This window comes from Galeopterus variegatus, unplaced genomic scaffold (genome assembly GCF_000696425.1).
Source record: "Galeopterus variegatus unplaced genomic scaffold, G_variegatus-3.0.2 Scaffold136, whole genome shotgun sequence".
Taxonomy (NCBI): domain Eukaryota; kingdom Metazoa; phylum Chordata; class Mammalia; order Dermoptera; family Cynocephalidae; genus Galeopterus; species Galeopterus variegatus.
In genome coordinates, this window is record NW_007726247.1 from 659,159 (window position 1) to 684,788 (window position 25,630).

At 41.9% G+C, this 25,630-nt stretch overlaps 2 protein-coding genes across 6 annotated transcripts in view; one reads left to right on the top strand and one right to left on the bottom strand.

Moving 5' to 3' along the window:
* DMTF1 (cyclin D binding myb-like transcription factor 1) overlaps window positions 1-4,821 on the top strand; it is a 50,264-nt gene extending 45,443 nt beyond the window's left edge. For 3 of the 4 annotated variants that reach the window (XM_008589341.1, XM_008589327.1, XM_008589334.1), the window contains 4 exons: window positions 1,765-1,920; window positions 2,326-2,706; window positions 3,390-3,534; window positions 3,754-3,960. In XM_008589341.1, the coding sequence (XP_008587563.1) occupies window positions 1,765-1,920; window positions 2,326-2,706; window positions 3,390-3,534; window positions 3,754-3,860 (789 nt within the window). In that variant the 3' untranslated portion in view covers window positions 3,861-3,960. Of the gene's footprint in view, window positions 1-1,764; window positions 1,921-2,325; window positions 2,707-3,389; window positions 3,535-3,753 lie in introns of all 4 variants that reach the window. The other variant, XM_008589321.1, reaches the window with a different exon arrangement.
* Window positions 4,822-4,845: 24 nt separating this feature from the next.
* TMEM243 (transmembrane protein 243, mitochondrial) lies at window positions 4,846-25,204 on the bottom strand. Of its 2 annotated transcripts, XM_008589360.1 has the most exons (5): window positions 25,093-25,204; window positions 24,298-24,568; window positions 7,815-7,865; window positions 6,691-6,795; window positions 4,846-5,439 (listed from the first exon to the last, which is right to left on the bottom strand). In XM_008589360.1, exons 2-5 carry the CDS (start codon window positions 24,373-24,375, stop codon window positions 5,317-5,319), a joined length of 357 nt encoding a protein of 118 aa, XP_008587582.1. In that variant the 5' UTR covers window positions 24,376-24,568; window positions 25,093-25,204; the 3' UTR covers window positions 4,846-5,316. The 2 variants fall into 2 exon arrangements, with proteins under 2 accessions (XP_008587582.1, XP_008587573.1); XM_008589351.1 differs by lacking the exon at window positions 25,093-25,204 and having other exon boundaries at window positions 24,298-24,656.
* Window positions 25,205-25,630: the final 426 nt, after the last annotated feature.

The window sequence follows — 25,630 nt, forward strand, 5'->3', positions numbered from 1 at the left end:
CCCAGATATACCTAAGAGAAATGAAAACATCTGTCCACATGCTTACACACGAATGTTTGTATTTATAGCATTATTCATAATAACCAAAAAAATGGAAACAACCCAAATGTCTATCAACTGATAAGTGGATAAATAAAATGTGCTACTGCTATACAAATTATTATTCAAGAATAAAAAGGAATGAAATACCAACACATGCTACAACATGGATGACATTATGCTAAGTGAAAAAAACCAGACAACACAAAATATCACATAGTATATGGCTCCCATTTATTTGAAATGTCTAAATAGACAAATCTGTAGATATAGAAAGTAGATTAATGGTTGCCTACAGCTGCAGGGAAATGGGGTTTCTTTTGGAAGTGATGAACATAGAAAAGAAAAGAAGTCCCAATCCTTGTCCTGCTTTCTGAAACAAGTAAACCCAAAATGAGTTCATATTTCATTAAGAAGAAAATATAAATTTTATTTAAATTACATCGATTTATTTACTATGAAGAACAAAGGAGTGTTGGTGCAAGAGTATTCATCTTCTCCATAGCCGTATCCCAGCAGGATGGCCAGCACAGCAAAAGGTTCTCTTTCCATCTTTGGAACTTCTGCCGGCAGTTTAATTAACATAAGTCTCAGTTTCCTAATCAGTGGTCTCCAAAATAGAGATGTGTAAGACAACCATTCGACACAGGTAGAATAAACAAAAAATATATATTTTGGGGGGGTATATGTTCAGGTTTTTCCTTATGTCATAATCAAATATTTAGAGACTTCTCTCAGTTTATTAATGGGGGATGATAACAGTACCTCAGTTTCAAAATATTAAGAGAGTATATTTAAGTATATTAAGTAAAATACATATATAATATACATGCAGACATAAAGCCTTTACAATAATGCCTGACCATAGGTGATTAATACATGCAACCTTTAGGAAAATGATTAGCTTTTACTTTTACGGAAAGGAAAGGAAATTTCAATCCCCACCGAATACTAGGCACTTTCGTAATCATTTTTAATCCTAAACAAAACCTTTTCATAACAGGCAGTTATTATCCCCACTTTAGCAGCGATTCTCAGTAAACAGGAGAGTTGTTTTGGTTTAAGTCAGCATGACTACATTGGACTAAAAAACAGGCTACATGATTTTAATTCCCACACTTGTTATTAAGTGCAAATACATTTTCTTTACCTAACTCAAATTTTATATAGAAGCTTATGGTTGTGAAAGGTTTATTCATTAGCAAATAATTTTGTTATGCTTCCTTTAAAAATCTCAGAAGGTGCCGGCCAGTTAGCTCAGTTGGTTAGAGCACAGTGTTGATAACACCAAAGTCAAAGGTTACCAGCCAGCCACCCCACCCCCCCACAATCTCAAAAGATAAATGTATTATCAGTTAACTAGTTTTTCAAATAAGAATCTTTTTCCTTTGGCAGAATATTGCTTATTGCTATTTCTGTACATTTTCCTTTAATATAAAAAAAATTCCTAAACTTATACTATGAAAAAATGTAGTCAAGTAAGTAAGCACTGCTGTTCTGCCTTTTCAAAAATGTGAAGCTTTTTTAAAAACTGGGAGATTGTCAGTTTTTATGTGCTACAGAGAAGGGACAAAGAGGGATGATTGGGTGTGCTCATGAAACTGTGTCATGGTGCACCTGCATGACTAGTAAGTACATTTGTGGCTAGTAAAGTCAGTCCCTGTTTGGGGATGTAAAGGTAGATTTAATCATTCTTGAACTATTTTATTTTTCTTTTTCCTTTAGTCTTTCCATTTACAGCCCACTGGCACTCCAGGCACCTACCTACTTCAAACAAGCTCAAGCCAAGGACTTCCCCTAACTCTGACCGCCAGTCCCACAGTAACCCTGACCACTGCTGCTCCTGCTTCTCCTGAACAGATTATTGTTCATGCTTTATCTGTACGTTACATAAATTACTTGATTTTTAAGTACCTGTTACAGACCAGGATTAGTTGATAGAAAATAAGCCCCAAAACTATAAGGTAGTACAGCTATCTAAACAATCTTTCCTACCACTGTTGTCCCAGGCCAGTGTTTTACACCATCACTCTGCCTCCCTGGGGTCTCTCATCTCCTATATCTCCATATGTGAGATGGACGTACATTAGGATAGGGACATTAGGAGAGGAGAGCAAGGGCCCCAGTGAGTAAAGGAAAAGGGTTCTAGAAAAATAGTGATAAAAACACTGTAGTTCCAGGGGGTATGGGAGGGGACAGTGGGGTACCACCTCTAAATGTTGTGTAACTTAAATCTAATGGGTACTTTATCATTTTGCCATTGACTTTTTCTTTAACATTTTATAGCCAGAACATTTGTTGAACACAAGCGATAATGTCACTGTGCAGTGTCACACACCAAGAGTCATCATTCAGACTGTTGCCACAGAGGACATCACTTCTTCCATATCCCGGGCAGAACTGACAGTAGATAGTGATATTCAGTCATCTGATTTTCCTGAGCCTCCAGATGCCCTGGAAGCAGACACTTTCCCAGATGAAATTCATCAGCCTAAGATGACTGTAGAGCCATCATTTAATGATGCTCATGTATCCAAATTCAGTGACCAAAATAGCACAGAACTGATGAGTAGTGTTATGGTCAGAACGGAAGAAGAAATCTCTGACACCGACCTTAAACAAGAGGAGGAATCACCTTCTGATTTAGCCAGTGCTTATGTTACTGAGGTAAGTTGCACATAAAGAGAATAGCCTGATGGGTTCTTGCCTTGAGCCTCAAACATGCAGTTTGGAAAGAGCTTAGGAATCATTTAGAGGGATATGCTCTGGTACTTTACTTTTTTCTTGAGACTGGCAAAATAAAAGTACAGACCCCTACCTGTGACCTCACAAGTATCAGTAAACCGACAGTGTTGTTGCTGACATTAAGTGGACAGGCAAAGAGATCTTTGTGGCAGTCAGAGAGAATAAGAAAACTATGCTGTCTTATCACAGTTTCTCACTAAAATTTCCCCCTGTCCACCTGCAATAGATTAAGAAATGGTTGTTGGAACCCAGAGAAGCATTTTCCTGAGAGTGGTTAGTAATAGATTTTTGTGGTTCATTTTAGAAACCTCATCCCACAGCATAACAGCATTGTTTCTTCTCTGTTCAAGTGAACTATAACTGAATTGGTTCTTTTAAGTTCCTTTTTGTTAATATATAGTAGATTATGAGGCATTAAAGGTAACTTTTGTCTTTTTTTTTAAAACCGTAACCTTTCATTTCTTTATATTCTAACTATAAAACAAGATATGTCTTGAAGTCAAGTCCAGTTGTGTCAAACCTAGACATGCTTGAGACCTTAGAAACTGAGAAATTTGAGAGTGAATCTCATCCCTCTTTTTTTTAAAAAAAAAAATATTATTTAGGGTTTAGAGTCTCCTACCATTGAAGAACAAGTTGATCAAACAATTGATGATGAAACTATACTTATCGTTCCTTCACCACATGGCTTTATCCAGGCATCTGATGTTATAGATACTGAATCTGTCTTGCCTTTGACAACACTAACAGGTACTGTAATACAACTCACATTGTATGCCTTAAGGGGAAAATCAGTCAGACATTTAAATTCAGGTTTTAGTCTTTCTTGATCCAATAATAAAGATATTAGTCTTCTTGCTAGTTAAATCCTATGCTATTGGTAAAATACTTAAAATTCTTGACATGGATTAGAGCATACATACATACATACATTTAAGACTAACCTGAAACTTAATTCAATTATTACAGATCCCATACTCCATCATCAAGAAGAATCAAATATCATTGGATCATCTTTGGGCAGTCCTATTTCAGAAGACTCAAAGGACGTTGAGGATTTGGTAAACTGTCATTAGGTAATTCTTAGAAACGGGCAGCTCAAGAAGCCACACTGTTAATTACATCTTCAGTAGGAGCAACCCCCAAGGGGCTTAATTACCATTTAAAATAGCTGCTGCTGCTATGACTTTTTACCTCCTTTACATCACCTAAGGTCCAGTTTTTTGGCTGTAGTCGAGTGGAGTATGGGAATTTTAACTACATAGATCCCTTTGTTTAGTATTATTTGTCAGTAGGAAATTTTGTTCACTTCACCTATTGAGAAAAGTTTAAAACTGCCAAAGCTTAACTGCTCTGGTTTAAAGCAGTAATATTCATCTCTAAAGAACAGACATGGCGCTCTATTTTCAGGTAGGCCTGGATATATATTTCATATCCATATGAAGTCATATCAGTATGGTGTAGGGCTTATCAGTGACCTTAAAAAAGATTAAACACCATTGAGACTTAACCAGCATATAAATACAGAGACCTAGGAAGTGATTATGTGGCGGTTACTTTTGAGTAACCCATTGCTGGCAGTGGGAGCTGACAAAGAGGAAAGCATTAAGAGTCAAAATTCACTACAGGTTTTTTATTACTTTTAAAGGGAATATGGGTACGAGTAGTAAGAAAACCCACCAGAAGCTACTAAGCAGTTTCGACCCCCTCAGAAACCATTGTCAGTAGTTCACAAAGTTAGCACTTTGAAGTAAAATTAAACTGAATGGGGAAGGGGAGGTAATAATATTGCCTATCCTTGATACCATGACCATTTATTACATGCTTTGCTATATAAATTACCCAGAAAATAATTGTGGGTATTATTGGGGGTACAATAATTGTAACTTATCCCTCTCAGGCAATTTTAAGAAACAAAACAATTTGCTTCTGTAACAACAGGAAACAAATCAAGAGTCATTCCTATACTAGAGAAGGGTTAAGCCAAAACTAGCTTCTAGGGCTTTTAATGAATATGACCCCAATAGAAAAGTCACACACACACACAAAAAACCAACCTTGTATAAGTTATTTTATTTATTGTTGTAATTAGATCTTCACAATCAATTGTCTTTTCACTGTCTGTTTTGTTACCTTGAACTTATAAGCAAAAGTTGGTTGCCTAGGGAACAATAATTGTATATTCAGTTTAACAGAAATAAAAGAATATTTGTCTTAAAATGCAAGATTTTGTTTGTTACACAGCCTTCTGCCATGCAATTACATTTTTAAAAATTTTAATTTTAAAAGTGAAAATTACTTCTGCTGTTTGAACTTTAAGGGTTGTAATGTTTTAAGTGCAACATCAACTCCTCAAAGAAAAAGCAAAGTGATCTGTCTCCCTCACAAAAGGGAATTCAGATTTACAATTAACGTGAAAGTCACGTATCAGACTTCTGGCAGGAAGATTCTTCAGCATCCCTTATCCAACAATTCACTGTCCTAAATAAACCATTTTGAAGAGTCCTGGTAAGTATTTTCTCCTTGGCAGCCTCACCTTCCCACATCATGGAAATACAGGTTCGCACATATACATAACATGACGATAGAAAATATGATATAGTAAATAAGCTTTCTAAATTTCGGTTCTAAGTCTCCTTGTTGATACCAGTAGATCTAAAAGAAGAATTAAATAAAAGTTTAATTAATAGCTATTGGGCCAACTATTAAAATTTAAAATACAAAGTAAAATAAAAACTAATTTTTTTCCACCAATTTCATCAGTATTTATTCTCCTAAATCAGACAGTCTCATATTAATCTTATGTTCCTGAGACCAATGCAGCCAGAATTTAATTCTTATTCTTTATATTATAGTAGTACCATTTGAGTTTCCATATCCAAGATCATAATTCCAACTGTATTCTATGTTCAAACCTGTATAGTCATGCCTTTATTTGGCAGGCTATCTAAGAACATATACACCTGGTTATATTATAAATATATCTGAGTAAAAGGTATAACTTTTCTAGAGACTGGAAAGGAAGACTACTTTTAAATTCATATATACAATTGGATCAAACCAGCTCGGTTCGGGGGAACAGGAAGTCTCCCAAAGTGGGATATGCCATTTCTTCCTCCAGGTCATAGGAATGTAGCAGGATCAGTTTATTATAATACGTAGAGATGTCTCCAGGTTTAATTTTAACTCAACTAAACAAATTACTATTATGATTTAAGCCCTATATGAGTCAAAACAATTGTTTTTAAGTATTTACTGTTTTGATTCTGCCTCTCAAGGGACATGAAACAATAATCAACTAATAAATGACAACACTGAGGAACCACCACCTTTGTTTCCTTACCATAAAAGAAGGGCCTATTTGTAATAAAATTAAACATTCTTTCAACAAGGAAACAGCACAGCTTTAAGTTTTCCAGGAGATTTGGGTGTTAACTACCTCCATTTTGGGAGAACTACCTCCACTGGGAGATAAGCACATCGATTAAAATAGACTAATTTTGTAATCATTAGAAAGCGAGAGTGCTCTACCTTCCCTAAAAGCAATAACTGGCATCTCCCAGAGCCTCTTGAGCCCATTATACAGTTCTTGAGTGAAGATGAGTTAAGTAAATTACATCAAATCTTTGGCCACATAGTCTTTTCACTAATTTTATTATTTCATATTTTCTCTCAAGCGAACAGTTTCCCTTTAGGGTTATAACTTTGGGATTTAGGGGGAAAAAAGGAAACTCAGATTCCAAAAAAAGTGTGCTATATTGATTTGAGAATTCTGACATCCTTTCAGGGGGAGCAGGGTGTGTAATCAAAGATACCCTTCTATATAGACCAAGGCTGAGTCTCCTAAACACTACAGCAACATTAAGCCCTCAAAAACATGCCATTTAAATTCTAAATAGTACTCACAAGTATGCAGGCAGTAATACTACTCAAAGAGATGCAGACAGCAAAAAATATATTCAACGGTTTTGGAGGTAGTTGAGGGAAAACAAAAGCACTGATCAGCGTTACCTGTATGAAGAGAAATTATATAAGACTTTAAACAATAATTCTAAGACTTGGTTAGAGTATAGTCTAGGCAATGTAATAAAAAATGCTTCACATTATAAAATTACGTCTATTACCAGGTTTGCGTTCTGGAATGTTAATACAACATTTAATACAGTATTTGTAAATATGTTCAAGTTATTTCTTTTAGTACCTCTTCCTTTTCTAACTTTTCCTTCACTTATGAAAGGAGATAAAACATCAGTAAAGCTAGCTAATCTCAAAATAACCTCATTAACAGATTGGAAATAATTTAAACCTCATTCCCAGGATTAATGATTATACTAGAAAAAGTTCTAACCATTTTATTTTGAATACTGTTATCGAAAATGAATATAATCAAAGCTGGTTTTGCTTTAGCATTACAAAAAATGCCAGAAGATGGGTTTCTAATGCCCTATTAGTTCTGTTTCTACCACAGATTAAGCATCATACCCATTCTTTTTATTAATAAGCCATGGAAAAAACTTTACTAAAATTCTTTTAACAAATTTGATGAAAATGTGCCAGACAAATTCATTATCAGACTATGGAAAATTACTATAGACTGACCAAATCTTTTTAAACTTGACCAAAGAGTAATGGATGTTTTTTAGGAACAAAATTAACTGAGGGTATTAACGAAAATGGGGAGTTATGGTGGGTTATGACAAAAGGGAGTTGCTGGTAGCCACTGACATTTTAACAAATTAGTGGACAACCAAACAGCAAACTTGGTTATCTGAAAGTCAAACTGTCTCAGTGGTGCTATTTCACATATCTGACTAGGGGGTAGGAGTGAAAATTAAATTAGCTACTCCAGTTGCCAATTGCGGTTTTTTGGTAATTGAAAACGTTAACTATGACTGGAACGCTTCACATGTTCATGTATTAGCCCTTTAAGTTTGTTCTGTTTTGTTTTGGAGAGTTAATTGAACCACAATACTAAAGTTTTTATAACTTTGGCTAAGAGCCTGAGTGAGGCACAAAATACAGATACTTACTAGAATCAGTAAAGATGTTAAGCTGCCAACAACTAAATTGATGATTCGGTCCTGAAAGAGAAAAGAGTTTTTAAGCCATATGTCTTGGATCCATGGCACTTTCAGAATGGTACAATGCTAGACGTTGGGGTGGTTTAGAATGAAGAAATCAAGATCTGAGCTTTATACATTCTGAGCTTTATACATTCAACTGCCAGACAAAGCAAAGTGTACTGAGTCATAGAGTGGAAAAGGTACTTTGGGAAAATGGCCAACTTGGGGAAGGTCTCTTGAAGGGACAGAACATTTATACTACAGTCTTGAAAGGGTTGGACTGAAGGGCGAAGGGAGGCTTAAAAATAATCCACGTGCTGCTAGGAATAATATGAGCAGGAGAGGGACAGGGAGGCTGGGCTGGTAGGCTAGAAAAGTCTCAGGAACCAGACTGTAGGTGATGTGGAGTACCGTGATACAGCTTAGGTGTCCTCCTCAAATCTGAAAACAGATGCTACTGCTAGAAGGGATCATAGTGTGCCAAGGCTGTCCAGTGGTTTTTCCAACTTATTTAATAGCAAAAGCCATCTATACATAAATAAAAGTAGAACCATTTGACTGAAGGGCCTGGACTCCTACCCACTGAGCTTTGTTGTCATTCCCAACCAACTCCACAGAATGTTTAAAAAACTTCTGATCCAATCCTAATTTTACAGGTGAAGGTAAACTTAAGCCCATTGTGGTTAAATCATTTGCTAACAGTCATACAGCAAAGATAGAAGCAACTTTGAAACCAGGGATTCCTATATCCAGGTCACTGGTTAGAAGTAGTTTCGGGTATTAGGTCTAAAAAAGTAATATAATAGGTTGATAGACATTATTTACAGAACTACAGAATAAGGTAAGAGTTTAAGACTTGATCTGGAAATACTACTTTAAAGCCAGTGAGAATGCTAAGTCTTATTTCTGAGAAGTCGCAGCCAAGTCTTTAGTGAGTCAGTAGTCTTAAAGGCTAAGCAGAGAACAGCAGGTTATGAAATGAGAGCTGCCAATAAACAAAACCTCAGAGGTGGGAAGGGCACAGGAACAATCACAGAGCAGCAACTGAATTCTCGTTTCCAAGTTGTCTGCTTTTAAAGATAAGAATACAAAGAAGTTAAAAGTCAGACAGGCACAGCTGGAAGGGGAAGAGCATAGGAAAGCCAAGTATATTGGGTGTGCCTGATCTAACCAAAGACAAACCACAGCTCTCCAGACCAAGGCCACTGCAATTCAAAGATTACAGGACAAAAGAAACTGGACACCCACACCCTTACTAAACTTAGAGGACTAAGAACTGATCTTATCACCACCTCAGCTAGAGAAATCAAATGAGGACCATGTTTGGAAGAGACCCAGGGGATAGAGCACGGATCACTTAACTTATTCCCATACAAGACAAATGTGTGTATGCATGTGTTTAACACAAAATGTGTATAAAGACAAAATGTATTTATGGGAGCCCCACTGTCTTTGCCTTGTGAAAAAGGTTCACCTGTACTCTTCTGTCTACTCTGAGAAGCAATATCATCAGCTCTCATCTCCTTATGGGTTCCAGAGATTTGCAGAAGTTTACAAAGGTATGCATACCACACAACACGTCTCCTACCAAGAGCAGCCAATGAGGAGGTTCAGGTGAGAGGTAGCCAAGATGAATCACTACTTGCCAAATGGCACACAGCAAGTTGCCCACCAAGATCAAAGCAGGGGGGAAAAATAATGGTGAAGTGATAGTAACTACACTAAGAACTTTCACATATCTTTTCTTCTTAAAAACCCTGGGATGAAACGGTAATATGACCACTTTACAGGTAGCAAAGCAAAACAGGCACAGGGAATTGAGAACTTGCCCAAAGTCTCAATACCAGTAAGTGTTGGAGACAGGATTCAATGCCAGGCCTACTTTCCTCAACAGAGAAGATTCCATTTATACTCCTCACTGGAAGAGCAATCTAGAATGCTACTGTTGGTCTAGACAGATGTCAAGTGGCAGATGGCATCTCAAAAAGCCTATTTGCAAAGTACTATAGTACATGCTTATCTTTCAAGAATGAAGATTTCCTCATAGTGATTTTTCCAAGCTGTTCAGTTTTTCCATGTAAGCATAACTGGTTTTAATCATTCTGACAAAAATATATCTGAACTTTAATGAATACTTCCCTGCCTGCGTTCTAGAGAGTCACTGAACAGAATTCAAAGTCATCTTCATGAATATCAGTTATTGTTATAATGCAGTGGTTCCCTCTCAGACTCCCAAGATGGGGATGAATTACTTAGGACATGGCAGAAGTGTTTCTCTCAATATTTTTTCTCCAAGCCAAGACCTTGGCTTCAAGCTTTCTGCTATCAATATAACCATGACTCCAGGTCAAAGAAACAGCAGAGTTAGCTTTCAAAGAGCTCACACTTCTAATTGCTCTCTCTCCTAAACTCTTGCTACTCAAAGTGTGATGTGTGGGCCAGAAGCATCAGCCTCACTTGAGAGCCTGCCAGGAACGAAGAATCTTGGTCCTTGCTCTAGACTAACTGAATCAGAATCTGCATTTTAACAATAGCTGGTAATTTGTGTACACATTTAAAATTGAGAAGCATTGCTCTACAGTTTAGCTTTTCAAGTAAACTAATTTGAGTAGTAAGTTCAAATCATAGGGTGGAAATCCTTCCCTTGGCCCAGAGATTATTTTTCAGGGCCTTAGCAGCTCTTCCAGTTCCTAATTTCCAAAGAGGATAATAGAGAATAATTAAACAGCTAGTTAGTCGGCATTTCAGAAGGTAGTTTGGGGACTAATAAGCTCTAAATCAGAAATAAAGTACATGGAGAAAAGTGAATGTTGCATTTAAACTTTGCTGTGTATGGAATAAACTGAAACTCAGGTTATTTTACAGCTAGCTGGTCTCTATTAATTCAGTTGTTTATTTTTCGCAGAAACTAGCTCTGTCTCCTCGCTAATTTTATTTTTACCCTAGTTCTACTGACTAAAACTGTTTTCTCCTACCAGAGTTTTAAACCTTGTACTGCTGCTTATTTTTACTCCCCAAGGAAACCTGACAGGATCAGAATCAGCCTGGATCCTTACCTGCTAAGATGACTGAGAAGGGATTTAGGATCTCCCTTCCAAAGACAAAATATTCAGCAACAGGTTTAGAGATAGTCTTAATTCAAATACATATATATACATGAACATAAACATATACATATACATATGTGTATGTACATATATGTATATATAGTATAGTTTTGAGAGGGATTCCACGTTACCTCATAAGTCATTTATTTATTCATTTAAACATTACTATATTTCAAATACAACAATGAATAAAACCATCTCTACCCTCCAGAAGTTTACACTATACAGAGCTCAGGAGAGCACTAAGGAGAAAGGGAGTGAGGTATCTTGGGCAGTCAGAGCAGTCAAAAATGGAAGAACTAGAAGATGAGTAAGAAGGAAAGGAAAAGGGAGTTCATGAAGAAGAATTCCACAAAGACCCACGGGAGAGCAAAGCACTTCTGTTACAAAAAAAGAAATGGAGCAATGGAGACAGCTGATAGTTGAGCAAGTTTCATGAGAGCTGAGAGGAAAGGAGCTGGGATGCAATGCACAGGAAAGAGATCAGCCTGAGCCTGAAGGAGTCACATTTTTGTCTTCCTTTGAAAATGCGGAAGAAGAAAAAGATGGATATACATGCACATGATTTGTACCTGGGATGGCAGAAGGTAACCCATGAGGCAAGGAATACATTACCTCCATTTACCAATGGGTAACTAAATTCAATGAGACTGAGTGATTTGCTCAAGGTCACAGAGGTATGGCAAAAGTCTCTAATCCAATGCTCTTTGTAAAATGCAAGTCTAATCAGTTCAAAAGGTCTTAGACTAATACATATGAACCCTGAAATTAGAGTTGAGAAATAAAGGTTCTCATCTCATTCTGCCACTGGCTAGCTAACTATGTGACCTCAGGATACCTTAACCTGTCTGGGTCTATCAAATGAGAAGACTGGGCTAAATGATATGTGGTCTCTCCCAGTTTTAACAATTTAGATTCTGAGTCATCAGCTGCAGATTGCACTTGGCCAAAGAAGAAGGCTTACTCCCCCTAGTGAGTAGGGGAGCCCCCAATCTTGCCTGGTCAGTCATTAGCCAGCATCTTCATACAAGATAGGAGAACAGAAAACTCATTTCAAATGCTCAGGCGGTAATGATGGTGCTGGGAGCAGGTTGGCAATAATGTCCCAAAGAACCAAAAGCCAGCATCTGTCCTCAGCTCCCTGGAAATATCCTGGTTCTACAGTTTGGAATGCCAACAAGTGACTGTGTTCAGCCTTCCATTTCCATGGCCATTTATGTTTTGGCTACTTTCAAAGTGGATTTGAAGGGCTTGTACTACTGTAATAAAACCCTAACCCATTTAAGCAACAATAAAATGGCCAAGGCAAAATTAAAGGGTTTGGGGAATGGGGGGAAAAAAAGAGCAAAAGAATTTACCAGAAAAAATTTGGCTAAAGAAAACATTTCTGATTTAAACTCAGATGTTAGTACCAAGATTCCTGGCAGCCAAGAGTAAAGTACAATAGGATTTTAAGTTCTCACTGATAAAAGTAAGCATGCTGGATCATTAGAAGACGTAAATTTCTCCTGGCTCTAAGAATCTGTTGCAGAAGTCCGTATAATAAATACAGATAGAGAAAATATAGATTATTTCATATACAGTCATTTTTTACATTGGTCATACTTCCCAAAAGAGTGAGCTGTGTTTTGGGAGGTGGTATGGTTGAAATGCCACTCCAATTTGGCTGCTCATCCTTCAGAGTTCAACACAAACATCACCTCCACTATAAAATCCTTTGTGGACACTGTCCCTGGCAACTCCCCTCAGGAGAAGAAATGTTCCTACCTCAGGGCTCCCAGGTCACTTCACCCCAACTTTACACTTCTACATCAAAATAAAATGTATTGTTCATGTCCTCCACTAAGACTGGCAATTAATTAATGGTGGACAAGAAAAGCTACTTGTTTTCCTTCCCCATAGCATGGCACGCTGTTGGCACTCTGAATGTTGGTTAAACAAGAGAATCATGAAGCAGAATTGGCCAAAAGCATTTTCCTTAGAGTGCCTGTCACCAATAGACACTACTCTTCATCACTCACTTTGAATCTGACCTGTCAGAACAGCATACAGCCTCGCTGAAGCAGAATGGACACACAACAGCACAGCAGAAGCTGTGGCCTAGTCCTGCAGCGCAAGAGGCCCTGCTTTTGTCAGCCACAAAGGCCCTTCACCCTGATGGGTGCTTCCTGGGCTAGGCTCTGTTGATTCTAAGGAAATATCAATAGTAAGCCGGATCGCAAGCCTCGGTGTTGCTCCCGCGCCTCGCTCAGCCAGTGAGCGGGAACCGGTTTGCACGTGGGATCCGAACCCTTGGACGGGAGCGCCGCCGCGCTTCCCAAGCGGCGCACTATCCAGTGCGCCACCGGGCCGGCCCTATTTTAACTCCAGCTGAGCAACTTATCCTACAGCAATGCTCCTCAACACTCCCAGGGGAGGAGCAAAGCAAAACAGAGAAAGCTCCTTGCAGAAAAGGAAAAAACCCTGTATAGGGATGGCCGGTTGGCTCACTTGGGAGAGTGTGGTACTGACAACACCCAGTCAAGGGTTAAGATCTCCTTACCGGTCATCTTTAAAAAAAAAAAAAAAAAAATCCTATCCAGGATAGTCTTCACACTCCACACCTGCAGGTGTCTTCCTCTGTCAGCACCCCACCCCTGACACCTGTTCCATGTGAGCAAACTGCACCCTGGACTATTCAGAGCTGTCCCATGATCTGGCTTTCACCGGCTGCCCATCTCTGAATGTTCTCCCCAAATAGAGCTCATATCCCCACGTACTCATCCCAGGCTCACTGGGCCAGGAAGGAGTCAGAGGGCAGGTCATTCCCTGCTCCCCAGGCCAGCCTGAGAAGGCAATGTCAGTACCATCCTCTATTTGTAAAATGTATGTCCCTGAGCAGTCTCGTGTCAACCTCTTTCCTTCCTCTTCTAGTTACCTCAATTATTTCAGCACCTGCTATGCCAAATTATTCTTTCTCCAATCCTCTACCCTTCCCCCTTCTCCTCTACTACTCCTGAATCTGGTCTTCATCCATTGACTAGAACACTCCCAGCCGGTTACACCAAAGCTCCAACTTGAGAGCCTCCCTACCAATCTCTGACCATGGGATCAGCATTTTCAGCAATGCACAAAAGACTCCCTGGTCTGTTCCTCTGTTCTGATGCTTGCTTTGAAAACCCAGCCTTAACTCAACCACATCTAGGTGTCAGTGCTAAGCCTTGCTCTTAAGACTTTAAACTGTCCTAACTATAAAGGCCCGTTTACTATCTGTCTTCTCCTCTACACTATAAAGTCTAGGAGGGTAAGAACCACGTCTTCCTTGTACACTGTTGGATTTGGGGCCACCGCACATGGCTGTTTGGCTTATAGTCCAGCCCAGTGCTGCATCTTCCAAGCCGGGTGCCCTGGCACTGGCATGCCCCCACCCAGAGGCAGGAGCACCTTTGACTAATGTAGACAAAGCCAAACCATGTGCCCATGGGGGCTGCCCCTACCCGGAATGGAAATAACCTCTTTCTGATTGTACAAAGGTGCCATTGTATAGGTGGGTGATAGCACTAGCCATACCCCTCTGCCAACCACCATGTCCAGCATATATCAGATGATCAAATATTAGCAGAAAGAACTAACTAGGTTTACTACAAATCATGTTTTCTGCCCATGGCTGGGACTTCACTGTATTTCCATGGCTTTGATTCTGGGTTGACTGTTCCTGTCTCTCTCCAGAAGTAGTTCAAAGCTCCACCTCTCCTCAGGTTCCCAATCCCATTCTTGAAGGCTTTAACATCAGTAGACATCCTTACAAAACAAGATGCCAAAAAAGAGAGGCAAGTTCATCCTCCCCAATCTCCATTCCTTCTAGGCTGAAAAGGACCAAAAAGAGACCTGTTTCTCTGCCAATCCTGCATCCATGTCCTGGCTCAATTCATTATCTCCATTCTCACCTCTATATTGAATCTCTCCCTCATGGAGTCCTTCTCTTGCCCAAAAGTCTCAAGTCCCTCCAACATCAGAAGAGCCTTCCACCCATCCCACTTCCCACTTAGATGTTAAGCATTCATTCTCCACTCTTCCTACTTGCTAAGTGGTAGGAAGAAAATAAAACAGGGTAGATGAAGAGTGACCAGGATGGAAGGCTATTTTTAAAAGGGAGGTCAAGAAATCCTCTCTGAGGATGTGACATTTGAGCCAGGGCTATTATAAGAAAAAGAGAAGAGTACTGCAGACAAGCCAGTGCAGCAAGTGCAAAGGTCCTGAAGCAGGAATGAGTTTGGTGAACTGTGCTTTGGTCTGAACGATGGTGTCTTCAAAATTCAAGTTGAAACTTATTCCCCAATGCAACAGTATTAAGAGAGTGGCTTTTGGGAGGTCATTAAGTCAGGAAGACTCTACCCTCATCATAAATGGGACTAGCACCCTTATAAAAGAGGCTCGCGGATGAAGGAAGCACACTCTTGAGTTCCTCCCCTCTGGAGTATGCAGCAACAAGGCACCGTCTTGCAAAGGAGAAAGCAGCCAGTTCTGCCAGCACCTTGATCTTGGATTTCCCAGCCTCTGGAACTGTGAGAAGATAAGTTTCTGTTCTTTATAAATGATCCAGTCTGTGGTATTTTGTTATAACAGCACAAATAGACTAAGACAAATTTGGAAAACAAAAAGATGGCAAAGATGACCAAAGCTTAAGAAAGAAGAACAAAGATTTGTTTAATGCCTCTTTCCTGCAGTACATATGCTCCATGAGAAAAGATATGCTACCCAGCACATTTCCTGGGATGTAGTATGCACTTAATTAATAATTGAATGAAAGAATACATACATTCACAATCAACAACCTGCAACCTCCAGAAGAAAATCCAAACTCCTCAGCACAGCATTCGAGGCTCTCCATCCAGCCCAGCCTTTCCCCTGAATATTCCTCCCACGTTCTAGGGTCCAGTCACCACAGAACACTTACAGCTCCCTTACCACTTCCTGTACTTTCCTGCTCCCACCTCTCTGACTCAAGCTGGACTCCCTGCTTAGGATTCCCTGTCACCTCATCCTGTCAAAAACCTTACTCCTGCTCCTAGGTCCAAGACTCGCAAGTCCTCTGATTTGACACCCCCAGGAGAATGACCCCTTCCTCCATGCTCCCCAGCATTCGCTCACCTTTATTTTTTTGCAGCTGGAAGGAATGGGGATCTGAACCCTTGACCTTGGAATTCTTGAACTTTGTGTTGTAACACCATGCTCTAACCAACTAACTAGCCAGCCCCTGCTAACCAGCCAGCCCCTGCTCATCTTTTTATAAAAGGGTTCACTCCCTTTTTATATTCAGTATTTATCCTCGCCACCCCACAGAGTCCTCATGTCACTGAATACAGTGATTATCTTCCCCTGGGAGGGACAGAGAAGCAAGGCAACACAGTCAGCATGTTTTAAATACCCAAAGGACACTACTTCCTACCGTTGTTTACCTGACTGAGTGATTCAGACCCTTGAGCCACATCCCACAATTTTGACTCCGAAGTTTTGCATTTCTCAATCAAGGGTTTCCAATACCATTAATAAAAAGTTGATTCTCAGAAATGACTTTGCTTTTCTTTTTCCAAATCACAGTGTAAAACTTGTCATGAAAGTTATGGAAATAATCCAGTCAGAAGCCAAGGGAGCAGCCCTCCAGAAATAAAGATATTGAGAGGATGCAAAATGCAGGAAAAGGTTTGTTTTGGGCCCAGCAGAAGCAAGAAACCTCAGGCCCTGCCCAGGGGTTTAATTAGGTTCCACCAGGGCTGCACAGCTCTGCCTAAAGAGTTTCCCCTCACACTGCCACCAGAGACAACCAGATGGACTGTGTCGACACAGGTGGAAAGTCAGGAGACATCTTACCTCATTGGCTAACTGTAGGGTGTGGTGAACTCTGACTATAGATACACTGTTCTGAGTTGTCCTAAAGAAAAATGGGACTTTGAACAGTGCCTGGAGCAGAGGATACATAAGAAATGACATAAGAATGCAGGCATACCCAGCCTTTACAGCTCTCACACTGCACTCTCTTCTCAGACCCATGACATCTACTGTTATTTGGAGATCTGAACGCCAATTTCCCCCCTCATTTCTATCTAGAGAAAGTAAATTTAGACATTTGTTAGTTTTTCCCTTCACAGACTCACATTTTTGTTTGTTTTTTATTTTGGCAGCTGGCCAGTAAGGGGATCTGAACCTTTGACCTTGGTATTACCAGCACTATGCTCTAACCAAGTGAGCTAACCAGCCAACACCATAGATTCACATTTTGAAGCATCTTTCAGTTGTGAATATTTTTGTACAACCATCCAGCTTCTCCTTCTCACAGATATAAGCACATGAAATATATTTTCACTGAAGCGCCATTTATGGAAATCAGATCACAGTAAAAACAGAAAACAAACCTGCTCCAAATGTTTAAGAAGAAATGGGGCTGGCCTATTAACACAGTTGGTTAGAGCACAGTGTTGTAACACCAACATCAAGGGGGTTCAGATCCCCTTACTGGCCAGCAGCCAAAAAAAAAAAAAAAAAGAAGGAAAATACCCCTAGAGTTGGTACACACAGGCCCTTATCTGACATGCTCCAAGATTCAGAATGGGAGGCACAGTGCAAAGACTGCGAAGTAGGAGCCTGAATACCTGGACAGACCTAACAGACTTTCTCTCCTGCCATATACCTGCCTGTGGCCTTGGGTAAGTCACTTAACTGTTAAGCCTTAGTTTCTTATTTGTACATTGGCCTAACATACGGGGTTGTTTAAGGATTAGGAGATAGTACATATAAAACCCTTACAAAAGAGTACCTGACATTTAGTAGAGGGTCGGCGAATGGTAGCTAATAGGGAATCTTAATGAAAGATTTGGCTCCTCAGAGATAAGAAAAGTGACCTGGCCCCATGCCCTGACCCCAACTTCTAGAGCAGCCCCAATTTTAAATGCATTCCATTACTCCCATAGGGACGCTTAGGTTTGTCAAACCACGTGTTCCCACAGCAGCTCAGAAAATATGGTCACTATACCTGTATGAGTACATGGCCTATGGACTGACCACAAGAAAAAAGTGACTCAATTCAGCAGACCCAGGCTATTACCACAGACCAGCAAAAACATCTACAGAGAGGAAAACTCAGTAGACCATCAGCTTCAGAGGGGCCAGGCCTCAGTTTAAGTTTTTAAAATATAATATTGTATTACCTGTTTACTACCAGCCTCTTTGCTATATAGAGGGTACTTCAAAAAGTTTGTGGAAAGATTCATATTATCTTTTAATTCTATTTCTCCACAAACTTTTTGAAGTACCCTTGTATAGCTCAGCAGAGAGAAGAGAGAGAGTGATGACTTTATTTGCATAAGAGCCTAAAGCACAACCTTCTGTTTTGATATCCAGCACATTCAGGTTTCTGAACACCATTCCCTGTCTTCTACTGTGGGTACAGAATGTCTCAAGAATGCAAGTTACTTCCTGGTGATGTTAAATTCTCACTTCACTTAAAACTTAATCCACATGAAATTGAGAACTAGGTAAGATATTATACCTAGTGCTAAAAAGGTTACAGAAATGAGGAACCTGGCACCTACCAACAAAGAGCTTATACTCTATAGTCAGACAGGCAAGATCTATACAAGTCCCTCACGGTACAAGGATTAAGTGCCAGGGAAACATGGATAGAGGCTGGGTAGTAAGGGAAATTCTAAAGTGGAGATTTAGACTGAGCAGGATTCAGATGTTTGGAGAAAAGAGGACACTACAGAAAGGAGAACAGTATTTGCAAAGAGCCAGGAGGCAGCTAAAGGAAAGGGGTTAGTGGAAGGTGGTAGCCTGGACTAGCCTTACACAGAGAAAGGTTAAGATCAGTGGATCTCAACCCTCCCTATACACCAACATCCCCTGAGGAGCTTTCCAAAAATACCAATGCCTGAGCCCACCCCCAGAGATTCTGGTCCACTGGTGGGGTTGGGGGAGAGAAAACTTATATAGAGTAGAAAAGAAAAAAGTCATGGCGTCTGTTTGTCCTGAATTGCTTCTCTAGCACAAGGAATGGTAACTAAACGTTGTTTGGTAGGCTGGGTGAGAGGAGACAACTATGTTCAGTCCCTTGGGCAACAAGCCCTCCTTTGAGGGAGACAGGAGCTGTGGCCACAGGACCACCCAAAAGCTGTCAAGAGAAGCTAAAAGCCTGTACCCTCAGTCTCAGGGATCTAGGCAGGGAGAGGGGCAGCAGGCATACATGGCAGGCAAAACACGGCAGTTTTAACCACAGCTTTGTTCTTAATTAAGCAGCAAAAAAAAATTAAAAAAGAAAAGCATGAAGTAGCACTCTAAATCTTACACCATTATTTACAGAGGCCAAATACTCCAAATCTGAATTGCTTGACTAGAAATACTGTCATGGAAAGACCTTTTTTTTAAAAAAAAAAAAAAAAAAAAAAATGACCAGTAAGGGTATCTTAACACTTGACTTGGTGTTGTCAGCACCACACTCAGCAAGTGAGCTAACCAGCCATCCCTATATGGGATCTGAACCCGTGGCCTTGGCGTTATCAGAACCACACTCTCCCGAGTGAGCCATGGGCCGACCGAAAGACCTTATTTTTTACCATTTGTTTGCTTTTTTATTGGGGGAGAGGGGAATGCAGGTAGATGCTTTTGCCTTCGAAACCAAAAATCTGACCCTCAGAGCCCACTAACTTGGCCCCTCCACAGAGGTCCTCCCTCCCCTATGTTATCTGCTGGGAAGTTCAGTGCATGCACCTTCTCCCCAACTCACACACTTTTCATACATCACATCCAAGAAGGAATAAAGGGACAAGAACTGTTACCACCCTTCTTGGAGGATAAATCACTTATTTCGTGATAAGTGAACATCAATAGAATAGGCTGGTCTAAAAACTGGTTTACACTACATCCTACCACGTGTGGCTGTTCGGCCTTCTCCCATTTGCTCTAGCTATGGGATACCACTTTGCTTTCTCCCACTGAGAGAACCATTCCCCCTTTCCCTCCAAAGTCCACTAGCCTAGACTGGCTGAAACTGATTTCAGATGATTTGGCAGCCGACTAGCAAGTCAAGAAATCAAGACTGACTCACAAGCTCTGAGAATAACTTAATATCCTTCCATTACGAAGACAGTTGGAAAGACTGCTCAAATTGTGTGTTGTCTTAAAGAAAATTTAAAGGCAGCTGTGGGGGCCGGCCCGGTGGCGCTCCCGCCGAGGGTTGGGATCCCACATACAGACCGGCCGCTCACTGGCTGAGCGAGGTGCGGGTGCAACACTGAGGGTTGCGATCCCGTTGCCGGTCAGTAAAAAAGACAAAAAGGAAAAAAATAAAAGATTTTTAGAAATAAAAATTGGGGGGCCGGCCCGGTGGCGCACTGCTACAGTGCGCCACTTGGGGGCGTGGCGACACTCCCGCCGAGGGTTGGGATCCCACATACAGACCGGCCGCTCACTGGCTGAGCGAGGTGCGGGTGCAACACTGAGGGTTGCGATCCCGTTGCCGGTCAGTAAAAAAGACAAAAAGGAAAAAAATAAAAGATATCTCCAGGTTTTAGTTCACACTAGGGGAGGGAAGAGCAGAGGAAGGAGATTCCTAGAGCCACGTTTCCCAAAGGGCATCTTACAATAACGTTGTCTCCTGAATGCTCTTAGGGAGGTGGAGGTAAGATCTGTGTAAGGCATTGTGCTAGGGCTAGAAAGGCCACACCACCAAAATAGCTACAGACTTACCCACCCTCACCAACTAGAGTCACAATGAAAATCAGCACATTACAACTTCTGAAAGTCCCACAGTAAAGAAAAATGTTTCAGAAACATAATTATGGAACCACCATAACTAATACACTTGCTTTAGAACTGTGCTCTCCAAAACGGTAGTACTAGCCATACGTGGTTACTGAGCAGCTGAAATATGCCTACTATGAACTGAGATGGGCTGTAAGTGTAAAATACCTAATGGATTTCAAAGGTTTAGTATGAAAAAAGAATGTTAAAATATCTCAGTGTTTTAAATTGATTATATGTTAAAATAATAGTGTTCTAGGTATATAGGTTTAAGTAAATTAAAATTAATTTCGTCTATTTCTTTATACTTTTTTTTTTTTTTTGGCCAGTACAAGGGTCTTAACCCTTAACCTTGGTGTTAGAACACCACCCTCTAACCAGCTGAGCTAACCAGCCAGCTCCATTCTTTATACTTTTTAAAATATGGCTACTAGGAAACTTAAAATTACATATATGGCTCACATATTTCTATTGGATAATGCTCCTTGAAAAAATGCTAACCTGAAACACGGGCTTAGAAACTTCATATATATCTTATTATCTTGGTACCTACGCCATATTTGTTTTTCACCTGAAAGAGATGTCCTATAGCACAGAACTTGGGAATAATTTAAAACAGATGAAAAAAGCATCTGGACATTCTAACCAGGATTCATAAGATAGCCCACTTAATATGTACTTCCAAAGGTATCAAGGAATGAGGGATATATTTCCTACAAAAAAAAGAACACCTTTCCCTATTGTTAATAATCACTTAGATATTTATGTAACTACAGAGAACTGTTTCACTTTGCTTTTTGCTCCATGGCTGGATCTGTAAAGTTACTCCTAAATACCATGCTAAAGACTGAATAAATTTGGGGTTTCAGTAACTGAAATCACCATGCACACCCAGTACAGGTGAAGACAGATGTTCCTTCAGGGATTGCTCACAAGGGTGGTGCACACTGGGTTATATTTTTATTGTTCTACAGTAGATTCCAGTATCTTTCACTCACTACATGACTTGGGGCCAACCACTTCACCTCCTATTTCCTGTGGAAGGGCAACAGGTATGTGAATGTCTACAGTGCTTTAAGAAGCATGTGGCACAGACTGCATAATTAAGTTACTATTTACTATACTATTCAACTCACAAAAGGGAGTTGGTAAAACACTACCAGAGCACTAGTTATGTGACTGAACAAGTAACCCTCACTGAGGTGCGCTTCCTTAGTTTTAAAATAGGAATAACAACATCCATCTTACAAAGGAATCTGATGATCATACAAGGGTAAGCTGAATGTCCAGCATGTTGCCTGGCACTAAGGAAGCACAACCTTCTCTCCAGACTCTTCTCTGTGCTTTGGGCTCCAGCCCTCACTGCCTTAAACTTAGGGGTTGTACCTAAAATTGAGAGGCTATATGTCGTCAGTTGTTATAAAGTAAAATTAAATTACTAAAAGCTCAGAAAATCTGTCAAGACTATGACAGGGAGTAGGCTTTCCCCTTTCTGGATTTTCTCCTCAGAAGTGGTAATTCACTAACACCAAGTTTCCACTGTAAAGTGGCTATTGTGTCCAGTTTCCTGGCATCTTTAAGAAAGCAGGCTAGGGTCACCCACACACAAGGGCCAGTGATGGGTTTCTCAGGGCTCACAGAAATCTACTTGCTCTAGCAGCTACTGTCCTCCATGGAAATGGCTCAACTGTAACGTGTCCTATCCTTTCATTATTGAGGCCCCATTCCTGTGCCTCGCCCATCTCAGGCCCTCAAATAAAATCTTCCTTTGCTGGGAACAAAGATGGCTGCCTCTCCTCCCTCAGATGTGGCATCTCGATTTGCAAGAAACATGATCCTTTTCTCACACCCTCAGACCAGGGATCTCTCTCCTTTCTCAATTCTGTGGAATTTCTCTCTTCCCAATTACCCTGTCAGCCTCCCAGAAAGAGCTAAAGGGAGAAAATTTGTGAGATTTAGAATTACATAGTATTCTTAACTTTTTCCTCTGAGTAGTTGAACCTACTATTATAATACACTAAAGTTGCTGAAGTAATACCAGGACCACATACGCTTGGACTAAATAAGTATGCAACAAGCAGAGATACACTTGGAATACTAAAGTTCTTGGATGGATTTCAAATGTATCATAGGCAATAGGAAACTTAAAGTCTTTCGATGTTTTGGCCCAAGCTGTTCAGAAAACATTGGTATTTCCAAGTGTCTACATAAATCAAGTCCATTACCAAGTTATCTACCTCTGTATTACAAGGCTATGGGGTTGAAAAGGGTCAGAGGTCTGGTTCACCCAGAACCCCAATCTGTGTGCCAAAGCATGTGGGGGAAACACTGAATCTCTCAGCTGTTGGGACAGCTGAACAAACTTCCCATATAAAAGCAACTAGTTTCTTCTCTGTACCCCAACATGCCCCCTGTGTCCCTGTCACAGCACAGATCCAACCACATCACATTTGCTTACATATTTTCCCTACCTGACTGGTCTCCTTGGATCCCCAAGGCCGAGCACATAATGCTCAAAATGTTTACAGAAATAGTAACATCTACTGCACTAGGGCCATGCTTTTTAAACCAGGAGCACTGTGGGATTATGCAAAGCCACAAGATGAATGAAGCGCTTCTTCCTGGAGGTTAAGCTTAAAACGTTTTATTAAAACGTTTTCTTATTAAAACACTTTGAGAAAGCAAAATCCACGTGGAGTTTAAAAAATAAAGTAGTATTGTGACAGGCTGGCAGCTTCCAAATTCGGGACAAGTTCCTCATCCTGTCTGCTAGAGGGCTCCTGACAAAGCTAAGAAATCCAAGAAACTCTGGACTCTATGTGCCTTACCTTTTGAGTGGCTGAAAGCACTTTATCAGGGGTCAAAGATCACCAAGCCACTTTCTAGATGAAAGGAAAAAAACAAAAAAAAAAAAACAGGCTAATCTTGCCCGAACTACTCAGAAAGTTAATGCTGAAGACAGGAAAAGAGTTCTCAAGTGTTGGCGCAGGACATGACATAATTAAGCTTTTTAAAAGGTGTTATACTTTTAAAAGCCTCGAATAATGTACTACAGCTTGTTTGAACCCATGAATCCTTTGATCTCTTCCTGGAATGGAGACCATCAACAAAGAAGCCCTCATTTCATGCCTCTCCCCTTCTTCCTTGCTTGGCTGCTTCACCGCCTGAGCAGTAAACCATTAGGGGCTCTGCGTAAACAGGAATCAGAAGTACCTCTCCTTGCCTTTCTCACAGCAGCTCTGGGTGCACACCCGAAGCCTCTAGAAGGTCAGTACGCCTGCTGGAGGTGCGGTTGTGCAACCACTGCTTCTATCTCCCCACTCCCCACCAAAAGCTTCCAACAGCCCAGAACTTTCTGAACTTTTCGCCACTCCCAGCCTTTAAGGCTCTTGGCCAACCTTGTCCCGAAGTAGGCGACGAGCGGCAGGGCAAACATCCTGAGAGGGAAGCGGTTCTTTCTACCCACAAGTGCCCTCGGGGACCGCCCCAAGACCCAGCCGGGACTGGGCAGGAGGGTCGCGGGGCGGACAGACACATTCCCCCGGCCTGGAACCACAGACCGCACTCACCTTGGCTGACGTCTCCCCGAACAGAGGTCTGTTGTCTAGGCCACTGGTGCCGTAGGTCCTGGTAGAAAAGTCCTCCATTTTGGGGCTTCTTCACTCTCAAGCCACTCAAAAGCGAGCCAGCGTTGCCTCAGGCCCGCGACTGCAAACGCCTCCCGCTCGCGGCGCACGCATAGCCCAGACCCGGGGGTCCGGAAGTGGTGGCGGCGGGCGCTCACCCCCCGGGGACACGGCCGCTGTGCCCCGGCCCCGCTCTCCTCCTCATCTCGAGTAGCTGCCGCAGGAAGTGAAAGAAAACTACAGCACGTGGCCAACTCGCCGGGACGCCCCCCAGCCGGGCAGCGCCCGCTTCCCCAAATCTCGGCCTCAGCGGGGCGCGCTGCCAGCCCCGGCCCACGTGGCCAACTCGCCGGGACGCCCCCCAGCCGGGCAGCGCCCGCTTCCCCAAATCTCGGCCTCAGCGGGGCGCGCTGCCAGCCCCGGCCGCAGCCCTCAAAGCAAATCCGTTTCCCCTCCGTCCCCATTTCCTCCCAAAGTAATTTCCCGTGTCTGCAACATTTTCCATAGGGAGCACGTACGCCTGCATCCTCCACCGGGCGGTGAAAAGTTTCGGCGGGCGAAAGCCCTCCCAGCCCCTCCCCCAGCCCTCTGCCCCGCCCCCAACTCCCGAGCGGCGGGAGAAGTGAAGTTGCCGCGCGGGGCCAGCAGCTCGCGCCCTCGGCCGGCCGGGCGCAGCCAGCCAGAGTCCCGCTTGGGCCCTGCACAGACGCCCGCCCGCCCCTCGCCCGCAGGCCAAACCTGGCGTCCCCAGCCGCCCCTCGCTGAGGAGTCTCCGCTCCACACACCCTAGCCGGATTCGGGGCCGCCGGCTTGGCGCCTGGTGGACGGGGAGGCCTTCCGCGGCGGAGGAGAGCGGGCGCGCGGGCCGGGGCTACGCTACGAGGCCCCTCAGCTCCCCCGGCCGGGACCCGCGGCCACTGTCGCAAACCGGCCCGGCCCGCCCAGACCGCGTCACGACCAAGGCCTCCAATCCCTCAGGCCGAGGCGCCGCATTGGCTGCGGCCCTTCATTTCTAGCGGTGCTAGGTGAATCCCGGTGGGGCTGTCAATCTCCGCGGCTACGCGTCCCTCGGCCTCTTGGTAATCAGCGTCTGGCTATCCCCGTGGGCAAAGCACGTTTCTGGAGATAGCTTTGCACTTTGCCGAAAGCATCTTAAAAACAATCAGCCTGCTTTAACTATCCCGGTCCTTGCACAGCTAGGGCAGAACGGGAGTCACTGGTAATTTTGATTTAGGGTTGTTTATATATGTTTGTCTTGGTTTGTTCTGTGATGGGG